Source organism: Calypte anna, chromosome Z (genome assembly GCF_003957555.1).
Source record: "Calypte anna isolate BGI_N300 chromosome Z, bCalAnn1_v1.p, whole genome shotgun sequence".
NCBI classification, from domain to species: Eukaryota; Metazoa; Chordata; class Aves; order Apodiformes; family Trochilidae; genus Calypte; species Calypte anna.
In genome coordinates, this window is record NC_044274.1 from 49,586,552 (window position 1) to 49,601,174 (window position 14,623).

The window sequence follows — 14,623 nt, forward strand, 5'->3', positions numbered from 1 at the left end:
TTAAAAGAAAGGGATTAAATATTTCTGCCACTTGGATACAATGAGTGTGAGCATATTAATGATAATATAAAAAGCATAGTTTGTAAAACTCAATCTATGAGTTTTGATTATGTGCTTATGTGGATCCCAAGCAGATATGGAGCATTTCTACCTCATAAGCTTCAGTTCAAAAGCTTAGGAGAATGTTTGGAGGTTGCACAGTTGAGCTTTCACACTAAGTACAGAACCAGATAACTCTTAAGTGTTCTCAGAAAAGTAAGAATGCAATCATTTTTCTGACCACCTTGATATGCTTGTTCAATAGATGCAACCAGTTTTATACCAATTAATAGCTTTTTCATTGTTTCCCTATCCCTTTTTCAAATTCCTCTGCAGGATAAAACCAGATGCCTTAGCAGATCTAACACAAAGCTTTTTCTATATAATGTTTGTATGTAATAGTGGTGTTGCTTAATAACACTGGATCTTAAGATCATAGAATCATAGAATCACAGGACTACTCAGGCTGAAAAAGACTTTCAAGATCATTGAGTCCAACTTTGGCCTAGCCCTATTACCCTACTTCTGATACCCACCACTAAACCAGGTTCCCAAGCACCACATCCAGAGGATATTTAAACACATTCAGGGATGGAGACTCAACCACCTCTCTGGGGGGGAGCCTGTTCCAGTGCTTAACAACCACTGCTGTAAAGAGGTTTTTCCTGATATCCAACCTAAAACTCCCCTGACACAAGTTGAAGCCATCTCCCCTTGTCCTGTCACCTGTTACCACTGAGAAGAAACTAACCCCACCCTCACTACAACCTCCTTTCAGGTATTTGTAGAGTGATAAGGTCTCCCCTCAGCTTCCTTTTCCCCAGACTAAGCAGCCCCAACATAATCTCTTTCAAAACATTTTTAGACTCTTGCTGCCAGCAAGTGGCAATGCTGGGCAGTGCAAGAATCCTCTTACCACTTGTAACATAATTTTGCTGAAGCCCTGACACAATAAAACAGGGTAGAAATCTGGCAGCATTGATTCATGTTCTGTTTGTAAGCCACTAAAAATCCCTGATTCCTTGTTGAAAAATTATTCGCCAGTGTTCAGCTTCCTTTCTTGTACCTGTGCAGCTAATTTTTCCTTTTTAAGTACTGACTATACTTACCTTGCTATATTGAATTACAGTTTCTTTTTAGACTACTTCTTTAATTTATACAGACTTCAAACAACAAGGGAAAAATCCTATTGCGTATCTTTCTGTACTTGAAGAACTGTGCTATAAACACTGTGTATGTATATCACAAACTTTCTAAGAAAAGCCATGCTGCATTTTTGAAGAGCAGGTGAATCTTACATTTATATTAACGGAGAAGGATCAGGTAGGCATAAATGACCAATTTTACAAGATCCTAAAAACCCAAATGCCAACTGAAATCCAACACACAAATGTGACTGATGTTCACAAAGCACACATGCAACCATAGGTCTCTAAATTTCTTTAGCTCTCATTCCTACCAGAAAAATCCAGTGGGACTTTACAGGTAATTAAAATCTGCTGAGAATAAAAAAGGCTAAAGCTCTTCCTCCCCAAAAACCCTATTCTTATATGCCACTTATCCATAAAAGATACTTGAAGCCTGGTGCCTAAGATGTCTTTACCTTTAATTGCCTGTTGAAAAGAAACAGAGAAGCTGCTGAACAAGCACTAAGTCAGCTGAGAACTGAACCAAAGCAGGGAGTTTTCTCACTCCTGTGAAACACAGTTTGGTAAAAATGGTCTAAATACATTTAAGTCTCACTCAAAGGAAGAGCAAGAGTGTCCCCTCCCTCCCCCCAACTCAGCATCTGAGAAGTAAAATATCATCACTGTAGTAAATGCAGGTTTGAATCCATCCTCCATCAGAAGAGCTATGTAAAAATGCCAAAGAGAAAAAGGTGTCTCTGGCATAAGGCTGTTAATTCCTTTTAGGGGCTGAACGCCAACCATTTGCATGGCACCTGCCATTTTCTTCCTCTGAGCATGAGCATGCTACTTCTAACGCCTTGATTTAAATCCCACTATCAATTATTCCCAGTAAAAATACAAATCCAAGTGCTGCTTAATCCAGGCAGAAGTCCTGCTGTACTTCTAGTCAGCCCAAAATCCTGTTTCTGAGGATAGCCACAGTCAACGCCAGCATCTGCTGATTGACAACATCACACAAGAAAAAGTGCGTGGACAGGAAGTTAAGCAGAGGTCCGAGTTAAAATAAATAAATAAATAAATAACCCCCCCAAAATTACTTGACCACGTATAGAAAAACTGTGTGTTAATAAATGCACTGCAACAAAGACCAGTGCATGAGCCAGGCTCAGCCAAGCCTTAGATGTTTACCCCTCTCTGTGCACTAGAAAAGGAAGCTTAAACATGGACTGTCTGCTCCAGGACGTGCCAATGCATTGACATCAGCTTAGTGAATCCTGACATGGAAGGATTTTTTCCCATGTGTTTGAGCACAATTAAAGAGTTAACAAGAAATTGGTGACTATTTGGTGTCACAGACTGTGATTTGCACACGTTACAAGATAAAACTGGACTAACACTGAAGCAAAATAGTAAGGATGAAGTGAAAATGTTAAGTGTGCCCTTGCATCTACTAGCTCTGAGTCACACAAAAGCAGAGAAGTTCAGCCCTTCAATATATACATAGAATAACCATGAAAGAGTTATGGCTTCAGAAGGCCACAACTACCAGATTTCATGAGAATGATGGGGATCACTGCAGGACACATAAGGGATGCACAAAGAATCACAGAACAGTAGAGGCTGTAAGGGGCCTCTTGAGATCACCTAGTCCAACCCTGCTGCTCAAGCAGGCTGCCCAGGACTATGTCCAGTCACATCTGAGTATCACCACAAGCGCTGAATGCACAACCTCTCTGGGCAACCTCTTCACATGTCTGACCACCTGCACAGTTCAGATGGGATTTCTTTTATTTTTATTTGTCTCCATTGTCTCTTGTCCTATCAGTGGGCACTACTTAGCTCCTTCATCTTCATGCCTCTCTGTCAGGTGTTGATAAACACTGTGAAGATCCCTCCAAGATCTTCTTCCAGTATCCCTCCTCTTCCTCAGGTTGAACACTTAGGTTTCTCAGCTTGTTCTCATTTGAAAGATCACAGAATCACAAAATAAATGAAATAAATAAAGAAAGAAAGAATAGTTTGGGCTGGAAGGAAACTTTACAAGTCATCTAGTCCAACCCACCTGGCATCAAGTACACCTTCAACTATATCCTGTTGTTCAGAGGCCTTTTCAATTCCGGCCTTGAATGTTTCCAACATTCCTCTTTGGGCAACCTGTTCTGGTGTTTCACCACTCTCACAATAAAGAAGAATCTGCCTTAGATACAGTCTAATCTACCCTCTTTTAGTTTAAAACCACTTCCTCTTGTCCTGTTGCTACAGGACCTACTAAAATCTGTCCCCATTTTTGTTATAAGGCTGCAATGAGGTCTCCCTGGAGCTTTATCCAGCCTGAGCAATCCTAACTCAGCCTGTCTTCACAAGAAATCTTCTGATCATCCTTGTGGCCCTCCTTTGGACTCATTCCAACAGGTCCATGCCCTTCTTGTGTTGAGGGCCCCAAAGCTGACACAATATTCCAGGTGTGGTCTCATCAGATTGGAGTAGAGGAGCAGAATCACCTCCCTTAACCTGCTGATGACACTATTTATTGCAAACCAATCCAGAGCTACCTGAGCTGTAAGCACATGTTGCCAGCTCATGTCCAGCTTTTCATCTCTACCAGGAGTCCGAAATCCTTCTCCTCAAGGCTGCTTGCAATCCTTGCTCCCACAGCCTGTATTTATACAAGGTGTTGTCCCAACTCAGGTACAAGATGTGCACTTGACCTTGTTGAACACCATGAGATTAACATATGCCCACTTCTACAGCTGGCCCAGGTCCCTCTTGATGGCATCCTGTCCCTCAGGCAGTCAGCGTGGTGTCACCTGCAGTCTTGCTGAGGGTGCATTTGATCCCACCATGTCACTGATGAAGATATTCTACAGTACTGGTCCAAGTACAGACCCCTGAGGGACACCACTTGTCACCAATCTCCATTTGCACATTAAATTGTTGACAGCTACCCTCAGGATCACAGACTTTCAGAATCATCTGGGTTGAAAAGGGACCTCTGAGACCATCAAGTCCAACCATTAATCCACTGCCACTGTGTTTACCAGACCATGGCACATCAGTCTCTTTTTAAAAACCTACAGGCATGGAGAATCCACCACGTCCCTGGGCAGCCCATTCCAATGCCAGATCACCCACTTTGTAAAGAATCTTTTCCTAATGCAACCAACCAACCAACCAACCAACCAATTTTTCAGCCTCCAAACAGTCCAGCCATCATATCCATATCTCTCCAATTTGATAAAAGGATATTGTGGGTGACCATGTCAAAGGCCTTACATAACCAGATAAACCAGTCCCCTCATCTTCTTTGTGCCCCTGTACTGGACTCACTCCAATGTGTCTGTATCTTCCTTGTATCGAGAATCCAGAACTGGACACAGTAATCCAGAGGTGGCCTCACCAGTTCTGAGTAGAGGATCACCTCTCTCGACTTCTTGTCAACACTATTCCTAATGTAGCCCAGGATATTCTTTTCCTTCTTTGCCACCAGGATATATTGCTGCCTCAAGGCTTACTGTCCATCTCAATCCCTGGTCCTTCTCTCTAGAGCTGCTCTCAAGCCAGCTGGTCCCCAGCATGTACTGGTGCCTAAGATGACCCCTCCCCAGATGCTCAACTTCGCATCCCCCCTTGCTAAACTTCATGAGATTCCTCTCTGTACCATTCTCAACATGTTCAGGTCCCTCTGAATGGCAACAAAACTCTATTGGTGTATCACTGACTGCTCCCAGTATCATCTCTGAACGTGCTGAGGATGCATTCTGTTCCATTTCCCAGGCTATTAATAAGTATGTGCAACATTACTGACCCCACAATTGACAGACTAACCACAACAGAAATCAGATCTGCTACATCATAAAAATCAAGAAAATTGAGCAAGACTCATTTTATGGCATAAAGACTTATGGGGTTTTTTTTCCCCCACCACCTGGCTCCCTCAAAAAAAAAAATTATTTAAAGAGAATCTTTTCTTTTAATTTATAGGCTCAAATCTATGGCACTAGATGGAACAGTCATAATGCTGTGATCACTGCAGTAAGAAGGTTATGTCAGCAAACAGTTACAGAGAATATTGCTGCAAATTGCTCCACACTGGAACATCAGACTAGAAATACTGGTATCTTCCTGTAAATTAATGGGATGTTTCCTAAGAAGCTGCAAATGGCAGGAAGCATTACATGGACCTAGTAAGATTCCTGTGTTCCTCCAGCTCCCATGCAGCTGATATCACTAATGCTGAAGAAATCTTCAAAACTGTCCTCAATATTGAAGTAACAGTATGTAAAAGCAGTTACTTCAATAGAGCAAACTCCAATGACAATTTCTTTGTCCAGCCCAATCAGACCTGAAAGCAATGAACTGGCCAGGTATGAACTGAGGCTAGAAATAAAAAATTACAATATTGGCATTATGCCTCAGAAAGCAGACAAACAGAGGAGTTAACAACGTAGAGGTATCAGAGAAGATCCAAGTAACATGACAGCTGCAGACAATAGCACACAGACAGATGAATCAGGGGCAAGCATCAAGAACTCCTTCATGAAATGCTGTCAGTGTTTCCTCTGCTAAATGGAAACAAATCTGATCAAGTCCTTCACTGCTGCTTGGACTTCAATGATTGCAAACCAAGAATGGAGGAAGTGCTGGAAGGAAAAAGTGGAGAAGGCAAATAAAGAATCATAGAATTGGCTGGGTTGGAAGGGACCTCTGAGATCATCAAGTCCAACCCTTGAACCACTACTCCTGCAGTTAGTAGACCATGGCACTGAGTGCCACATCCAGTCTCTTTTTAAATATCTCCAGGGACGGAGAATCCACTACTTCCATGGGCAGCCCATTCCAATGTCTGATCACCCTCTCCGTAAAGAAATTCTTTCTAATGTCCAACCTAAACCTCCTCTGGCAAAACTTAAGACCATGCCCTCTTATCTTGCTGAGAGTTGCCTGGGAAAAGAGACCAACCCCCCCTGGCTCCAATCTCCTTTCAGGGAGTTGTAGAGAGTGATGAGGTCTCCTCTGAGACTCCTCTTCTCCAGGCTGAACACCCTCAGCTCCTTCAGCCCTTCCTCATAGGACTTGTGCTTGAGTCCCTTCACCATCCTGGTTGCCCTTCAAGACTTCAATCTCCCTCCTGAACTGAGGGGCCCAGAACCAGACACAGTACTCAAGGTGTGGCTTCACTGGCACTGAATCAAGGGAACATCTGACCATCAGATATTTATGTCAGCTGTTAGGAAATCTTCATTTCTTGCTCAAGATATTTCTGGGCTGTATGGTTCACATGTATATATTGTTGAATTTTTCCTACTGTGTTTTATGGAAGCTGTCAGGAAACTCCTCCCCTCCAAGGTTTTTGTTTTATGTGCAACAGCAGTGCTTCCAAGCAGAAAGCAGATAATTACTGAAATAGTTACACTCATAACACTGAAACTGCATTAAGCCTATCTAGATTAGTGTTGACACAGTACCCATCCTACCACCTGCCTTCAGCAGTGCATTTCCACATCTCTTCATGTGCTGCACTTACCTCATCTGGGGAGCTGAACTGAAAAGATAACTTGGCTGAAAAGTAACCCAACAAAAAAAAAACCTGACCAGAATCTGACAGTGGTTCCTCAAAATCTGCTTCATGCCGTACTCAAATAAGCACCAGAGTTGGCCCAAGGGAAGCAGCAGAAATGCATGGCAAAGAAAAAAGGCAATACCTTGCAACAACCAAGTAGATTGGCTCCTACAGAAGTGGAATCACCCCTGATTCAGTATTACTGAGAAAAGAAGTTGACAAATGGGAGAAAGGTAGCCCCAAAGCCATTCTCTCACTTTTACACCATCAGAGGTGAAACCTGGTGCTGATGAGCATCTCTGGAATAATCGAATGATGTATCAAAGAGACTGGTGCTAACTACTTTTGCTTACAAGTAAGCCATTATTCCCAAATAGAAGAACACGTAACAGATGATCAGTTCCTCTTCAAAGACCCTCCTAATGCCTCTCTCATAATTCTCAATTGCTGAAAACATGTTTTAATCTAAATGTAAGTCTTTATTACTTCAGCTAAAGTTAACAGCCTTTACAGATTCTGTGTCATGGTGATGTCTTTCCTATATGTCCTGGTTTGAGACAGGATAGAACCAATTTTTTTCTCATAAGAAAAGAAAGAAAATATCTGGCCAGAGATGCAGGTATTAACAGGACAACTGGCCCAGTGTTAAACCATGTCACTATGCCACTGTTACTGCTGAATTTCTTCCCTTCTTCTTGTGCCCTGCAAGCTTAATAACAGCAGTTACTACCCAAAAAGCAGAAAATAAAGGTTAGCTCTTAAATTTTTTTCAACTAATGAGATAAGTGTCAGCTTCAATAGATTTGTGCCTGCTTTTTAAAGTAAAAGAACCAGGCATTTTTCAGTAAAATCTTCCATAATGCTGATTAAATTATATTTCTTATATATTCTGCTGTATAAATATACTGACCTTTTCTTCTTCATCTTTCTGAAATCCATTCAATTTGACATCTAAATTTAGGAGAGTAAACAAATATTTCAGTTATTCTATCACTGAATACCAGTTCTGAAAGTTCTCATCATCTCTGATAAAATGGCCTCACTTCCTCATTAAGGCTTAAGTTTCAAATTCTAAAAATTACTGTTGTTGTGTTGCCTAAGTGGAACTGACAATCAGGTTTGTAGTTTAGCTCTGTTAGTCACTAAATTATATTCCAGGGTTACTTTGTCACATCCCTTCACTGTAGTTTAGAAGATTGTGTTTCCAAAGACTATCAGAAGGTGGAATTGCCATGCATTGCACAGTAGAAGACCTATTTTCTGCTCTCTGTAATTACAATGCAATTAGACAACCCAGTTTAAACAATCCATTAATCTACTTCCTCTGAAAAGGGCTGGTCCCAAGCCTCCTGCTTCCATCACTGTGTTTTGACATTCATGTGACTTCCTGGGAATTTCCTGATCAGAAACAAAGGGGATGGTTTTCTATCAGGTTAGCAAAAATCAGCTCAAGCAGGGAGACAGCAAAACAGACAGTCCTGCACTGCTGGGGGCACAGAGGCACAGAAATTCAGCTAAGGTACCAGCAGGTGACAGAAAGATCTGGGGAATGATCACTAGCATTTTTTTCTCCTTTCTTACATATGTCTTTGGTTCTTGGATATGTTACCAGGAAGCATGTAGGAACCCTCAGTTACTGTTAGATCCATAAGGCACTGCAGTACCATGTGGCCTGTAACTTTTGTCAGAAAATTCCACAGCAAGGAAATAATTTGAAGCTGGAAATCAAACACTGGCTTGCAAAAACACCTATTTCTTCAAACAATCCAGAGCAACTGCAAAAACCTAACCTGTAGTACAAACCATGGAAACTAAACAACTGTTTTAAAGGCCACACATAGTCCTACTCCAAATAAATCTACATGGATATTCACCTTGAGCTTCTCAAATAATTTTGCACACCTACAGAAAATTTCAGTTTTGTACAAAACACAGCTTACCTAGAGAATTATCCTGCTGTTCCACTACCGAAGCATTTGCTGAAAAATCGGGCTTAGAAATATTTTCAGTAAGTGAGGAACAGTTTATCCAACCACTAGAATTAAATAATGCAATAAAAATTTCTTATTTGAAACAATTTTAATCAGCTCAGCGCAAGAAAATTTCTACCATACTTTGGGTTTATTTTTGCAGTGTTGTACTTCACATTATTTGTGGAAACAACTGCAATTATTTTAGAGGCTTACTTCTCTTTGCAAATGCATGCAGTTACTAAGACTTCCAGATTTCCTAAGTGGAGCTAGCTATGTCTGTATTTTCATTCTCTAAGTGAAAAAATGGCCCTTCCCATTTTTTATTACTTCTTCCTATATTTCTACTATAGTTCCATCTTCTACTGAATGTGTTCTGCAGTTTCTAAGAATAAAAGGCCTAATGTTATTTACTACATTTTTTTTTTTGTCTAATAGTTTTTCCTGAGTAGTTTATGTCATTCTTGTTGCTTATGCCCTTACACCAGCAAAGGCAGTATCGTAAATAAAATGAAATACAGGTACAGTTTTACACATATTGGACACAGAATCACCTCTGATATATGTACAGATCTTGCACTAAGCAAGCCAGAACACTGCACTACAACTGAACACTGAGAATGTAACAACACACAAACGGAAGTGTAACAGATTTGTTTAATAGCAATATACCTGATTGGCACTGCTGTCTAACATATTATACTCACTGCAGTAGAGACTGAGACGGGTCCGATGCATCTGCCTCTTGAAGTATCTGAATGAAAAAATGTAATTTAACAAGTTAGTAAACAAAATAATTCATTATTTCTTTTCTCAACTTTACATGCCTATCCTCTTTCTGTAACTGAGAAACAGAATTTTTAGCTCATATCTTTACATATATAAGTCGTAAGTTACAAAAGCCATTTCATTGAAATATTTTATTTCTGCAATTTGGCAAAAATGTTAAAATACACATCAAGACTATGAAAGGCAATGATTACTTGGAAGGAAAACATGCCCATGCCCATGCAACTAATGTATGATTGCTTTAAGCTTCAAATGGTTTATACAGCAAAAGACCAAAAGACAAGGTATTTTCATTTCATTTTATAAAACTCTCAGTTTTAATCTTTTTTTTGTAATAATTCTCCCTTTTAATTAAATAGGACAGGACACTGCTCCAAAGACTAGATTTAGTACACCACTCTGAAGATCCCTGGAAAAGGCAGAAGCAAGGAACTTAGCTGACAAGACCTTACACATCATCAAGCTCTAAATGGCAGGGCTGACACATACAGACACAGGGAAGTGCATGTGCATAAGGAGAGAGCTGATATCTGAGCAGAAGCCAAATTCCAAGTCCTCAGTAAAAGAAGCTTGGATCCACCCTTTGTGCTTCTGACTGTACACAGGGGATAGATTTCCTCTACTATGGGAAAAAAAGAGCCTTTACGTAAAGTCTAAGACAACACAGAATGATTAAGACTGATAAGTGAACTGCAGAATATTTCTCTCCCAGGTGAGCTGAAAACTGGGTAATATTAGAGAACGACCAGCACACTGGCTGGAAATTTAAACAAAAAATTGACATACTGCAGAGAACATTCACGACATTAAGAACACTCTAGGAAAGAGCACCTTAATGTAAACACCAAGTGGTGACTTTTTTAGCTTGCACAAGATATTGACAACACAGTACGAACAATTACCTTAGCAAAAGGTGGAGACTGCCCAACAGGAAGGACTACTAAAAGGCTCTCCAGAAGAGACTAGGTTGTTTAGAACGGTATGTGCAACAATTATTGACTCATGCGGTTCCAAAATATGACAATGGGGTAGCTGGCAGAAAGTTATTGACTTTGATAAATACACCCTTTGTACAAATCAGCCTGGATATTTACACAGAATATTATTCAGAGTCCAAGCAAGGTCAGGAAGATAGCAGACCAACATCTCTGACTGGCTGGCATTGCTCAGACATTAAAGCTCAATGAACTACCATTATATCTCAGAAGAAGGAGGAGCCATTATGTCTGCTAAAAAATTAGGTTCTAAGTAAAATCAGTGTGTTGCTGATTTGTTGAGAGATGTTCTCAGTTCATAAAAGTAACACAAATACTATTTGTGACCACTGTCTGCAAGTACCAGGAAGGGTCTTTTGTCCATCTCTTTTGCTTTTGGTAAGGAAATTTGTGCATCTTTCAATTAATTTTTCTCATTTGTGCACTTACACAATCAGCTGAGATGACACTGTATTTGTTCCAAAAAAAAGCGTTATGCTCAGAAGCTGTAAATACCACCTGACAACTTTAACTTTACTTCACCCAACTGGGCACGAAAAAAACCACAAAACCAAAACACTGAAAATGGTGAAAGCACAAACCTAAAACCATGATGCCTGCCTGAACAAGCCGTGAAACAGGGTGTTAAAAGAAAACAAAAAACTCGTTCTGTTAGTTGGAAATAAACTATTTGCTAAGAAGTACTAGGTTTCTTGGCTTTTCTGACTTTTGTTTTGTAGACAGGGAAGTTGTTCTAGTCTTGCTTATTAGGATTGCAGATTGGCTACTCTGGTGAAAGCCATGAAGCTGCCAAATGCAGCAGCAAGGCATATCAGCTCCCAGAGAGGAAATGGGCACTTCCCATATTCCTTCTGTCCTTCAAAAACTGTGCTAATCTTCACTTAGAACCACCCTTGGACATGAAGTTATGCAGAAAAGCATTTGAAAAAAGAGCATTATTAAAATTTTGTTCATCATTTCCCCCATTCCCAGTTGAGACAAATTTATTTGCAGTTCTGCAATGCTCTGTGAAAACATACACTTCAGTAGAAGGAATGCCTTTTTTCAATGTAGTTTCTGTCATTTAGGAAGCAGTGCAGGTCTTTTTAAAAAAATGCTTATACTCAAACAAGGATACCTAAATATTTGGACTCGTGAATCCACAGCACTAACAACACTGTTGACAGTCAAAGGTTTTTACAAAACCCCATATAAAGAGTAGAAACCTGTTTGCTTCTAATTGTTTTGTAAGCATGTCATTTGCAGGTGGAATGCTGATTGCTCAGTGGAACAGAAGTTTATGGGCTAGCTACCAACTGTGATAAATATATTAATAAGTACCCTAATTAGTAGACTAGGTCATGCAGAATTATCCTTAGAGTAAAGAAATTACCCCATCATCACGCAAGCAGACGTTTTGCTCTTCATTTCAGATTATTATCTTTCTTTTTAAAACACAATTGTCCAATCACTGGACCACAGCTAATCTCATAATGAGTAACCAAGGGTGTATTCTGACATGGTTAACCCAGACAGTTATTTTTCAGCTCATAAAGAGAACATACTAAAAAGTCCATGATCCATGACTCCGTCTTTGTCATGGGCTTGTTCCTCAAATGTGAAAGGTTATACCCTCATGAAATACCAAGGAGGAGACTTTGATACATTCCTGGACAGAATTTGCAATATGTGTGACAATGTCTTGCCATAACATTTTTTTTCAGCTGCAAGCCACTAGACTCTTATGCACATAAGCAATTAGTTGAGTTTATTAATAATCATTGTGTAGCAGATGTATCATTTCAATATCTACTGGATTTACCTGATTTTCATCCCTAGCATAAGTGTGGTCATAAAATTTCTGTACAAAACAGATTTCTGGAGACAGATGTCCTAGGGAAAAAAATTGAAGAAGAAAAATACAGTGGAATAAAATATACAGAATGCAAGTCCAATGGCTTATAAAAAAAAACTAAGGAGGTACCAGTGAAACTATTATGTAACTTCCAACACGTCCACAGAATCTGCTTTAAGGGAGTTATTAGAGAAGATTTTAGGGACCTGTATGAGTGGGCATGCAATTATGCTTAAAGTAATTTAACAATACACTTAATGCAATTAAATATTCCTACAAACTATCCAGGTAAAAAGATACCCCTATGTGTAGCTCAAACACTCCCCAAACACACAGGAAAAATAGAGAAATCAAAAGCAAACACTAAGAAAAGGTTGTACATTTTTCTAAAATATGAACTAAAACTATGGATATAATAAGAGAACACATATAGTTCTTAAGAATTAATTGCAATGCAACAGATAAAATAGAATCTGGCAACATCCACACCCATCACTTCACAAAAAAAACCAACACACACAGACTGGAAAAGGAATCTGTCCTACCTTCATTAATTCTTGTCTCAGTTGTTAAAGGCACGTCCTTAAAAGCAAAATACAACCTTGGCAGAATAAAAAAGAAAATAATTAATAAAAGGCCATTAAATAGCTGTATGCTTTGTGTTTTGGCATGATAGAACAGCCAACTGAGTTCACCCATCTGAGCCTCTGACAGCAGGACACTTGCTTACCACACGCTGGGCGAGCACGGCACTAATGCCTACGCCAAGTACTCCCAAACTGTGAGGATATATACCTGGTGCTCTGCCTGGAAAACCTCAGGCAGGCAGGTACATGGCCACTTTCCATGCTCCCAAGCAACTCAGGGCCACAAAGCTCCCACCAGGAAGTGCAGCTGCTTGGCAATTCTTTGCCATGTCTTAAAAAAATGCATGAGATAATGTCATGAAAATTTTATTGTGTTAGAGCTGTGGAGAAATAATATCAGCAACAATCATATTTAGTAGTGTTTTCTTTATTTTCTCTCTCAGTTGTATTCTGGTGCATCTCTCTTCCACTGACTGTGTTATTCAGGAGGGCCAGGAGGCACCAACACGAAAGCCCACAAGGTGTGTCTAAAATCAACGGGGCATCTGCGGAGCTGAGAACTACTGAGCCTAAGCCGTACGCACAGTCAGAACAGAGAGGGGGATAGGGGGGAATAGTAAAAAATACATATTTGTAAAATAATCGGGAAGAGCTAGCTGTACGGCACTCCAGGATGTCAGAAGGAGGAGTTGGCTCCTGTGTGGGGCAGCCGCCTCCCAGCAGTCAGCCCCAGGTCTGGGGATGCCGGTGGCAGCGGCCCGCCTCTCCTCAGGAGGCCGCGGAGCGGTGCCCTCAGCCCGCTGCCGCCCGCCCGCGCTGCTCCCGGCGCCACGCCTGCCGCCGCGCTCGCTCAGGTGCGCGTAGCTCTGGGCAAAACCGCGTTACCACCTCCTCCTGCAGAACTCCTCTCCCTCCACATCACTCTCCGTCACAGAGCCCTCCACGATGGTCTCATCGCTGTCGCTGTCCCGGCTGTCGCCGCGCTCCACCATGGCTCCGCCGCTCCGCTCCCCGAGCCGCCTCTGCCGCCGCCGCCGCCCCTCCCCTCAGCGCCGCGCGCGGTTCCCTCAGCTCAAGCGGCGGCGGCGGCCATCTTAGGGAGGCCCTAAGGCAGCGGGTCTTCGCTTCCCTTCGGGGACCAGGGATGCGCAGAGACGGAGAAAGGAGCTCTTTGGCAGCGAGCGCAGCCAATAAGGTGCAATACGGAGTGGCTGGCGGTAGAAGTTAGCAGATAGCAGGTTAGAAGGCAGCAGGTTTTTTTTCAGAGCTATTTGAGAGTCCCTCGGCACGATCGGTCTTGTCTGCTTGAAGCGTTCACGTATGTTCCGGCAGGGGTTCGTGCTAACTCCCTAGCGTTGGGCTCCCCGTTCTGAGCCTGTCGTGCGCCTCAGTTCAGCAGAGTTGCAAAGAACTTAACGTACCGATCTGTGTGTCACCTAAAATTGTTCCCTTTTCCTAACCAGTGTACTTCCGTGTCCGCGTTTAACCAGCTAACTTCACCTGCTGTACCCAGCACAACGAACGTTTAGTGTTCAGGAGTAGAAGCGTGTTTTGCATTACCACATTATCAGTTGCCACTATTTCCACAGTGCTTGCAGCAACACTGTCGTATGTCACGGTACAGTCAGCTGTTAACCACAGCAGCCCCGTTCTGCCTCAGCTTTGCCTTCCGTCACTGCAGGAGCACAGTGCAGCAGCACAGTGCAGCCCTGTGGCCTC

At 41.5% G+C, this 14,623-nt stretch overlaps 1 protein-coding gene across 1 annotated transcript in view; it reads right to left on the reverse strand.

Moving 5' to 3' along the window:
* Positions 1-13,937, reverse strand: part of ANKRD31 (ankyrin repeat domain 31) — a 62,230-nt gene extending 48,293 nt beyond the window's left edge. Inside the window, exons 1-6 of the mRNA XM_030467462.1 lie at positions 13,793-13,937; positions 12,863-12,918; positions 12,276-12,355; positions 9,407-9,453; positions 8,670-8,764; positions 7,636-7,680 (exon numbers count right to left, since the gene is read on the reverse strand). Of these exons, the coding sequence (XP_030323322.1) occupies positions 7,636-7,680; positions 8,670-8,764; positions 9,407-9,453; positions 12,276-12,355; positions 12,863-12,918; positions 13,793-13,896 (427 nt within the window). The 5' untranslated portion in view covers positions 13,897-13,937. The remainder of the gene's footprint in view (positions 1-7,635; positions 7,681-8,669; positions 8,765-9,406; positions 9,454-12,275; positions 12,356-12,862; positions 12,919-13,792) is intronic.
* Positions 13,938-14,623: the final 686 nt, after the last annotated feature.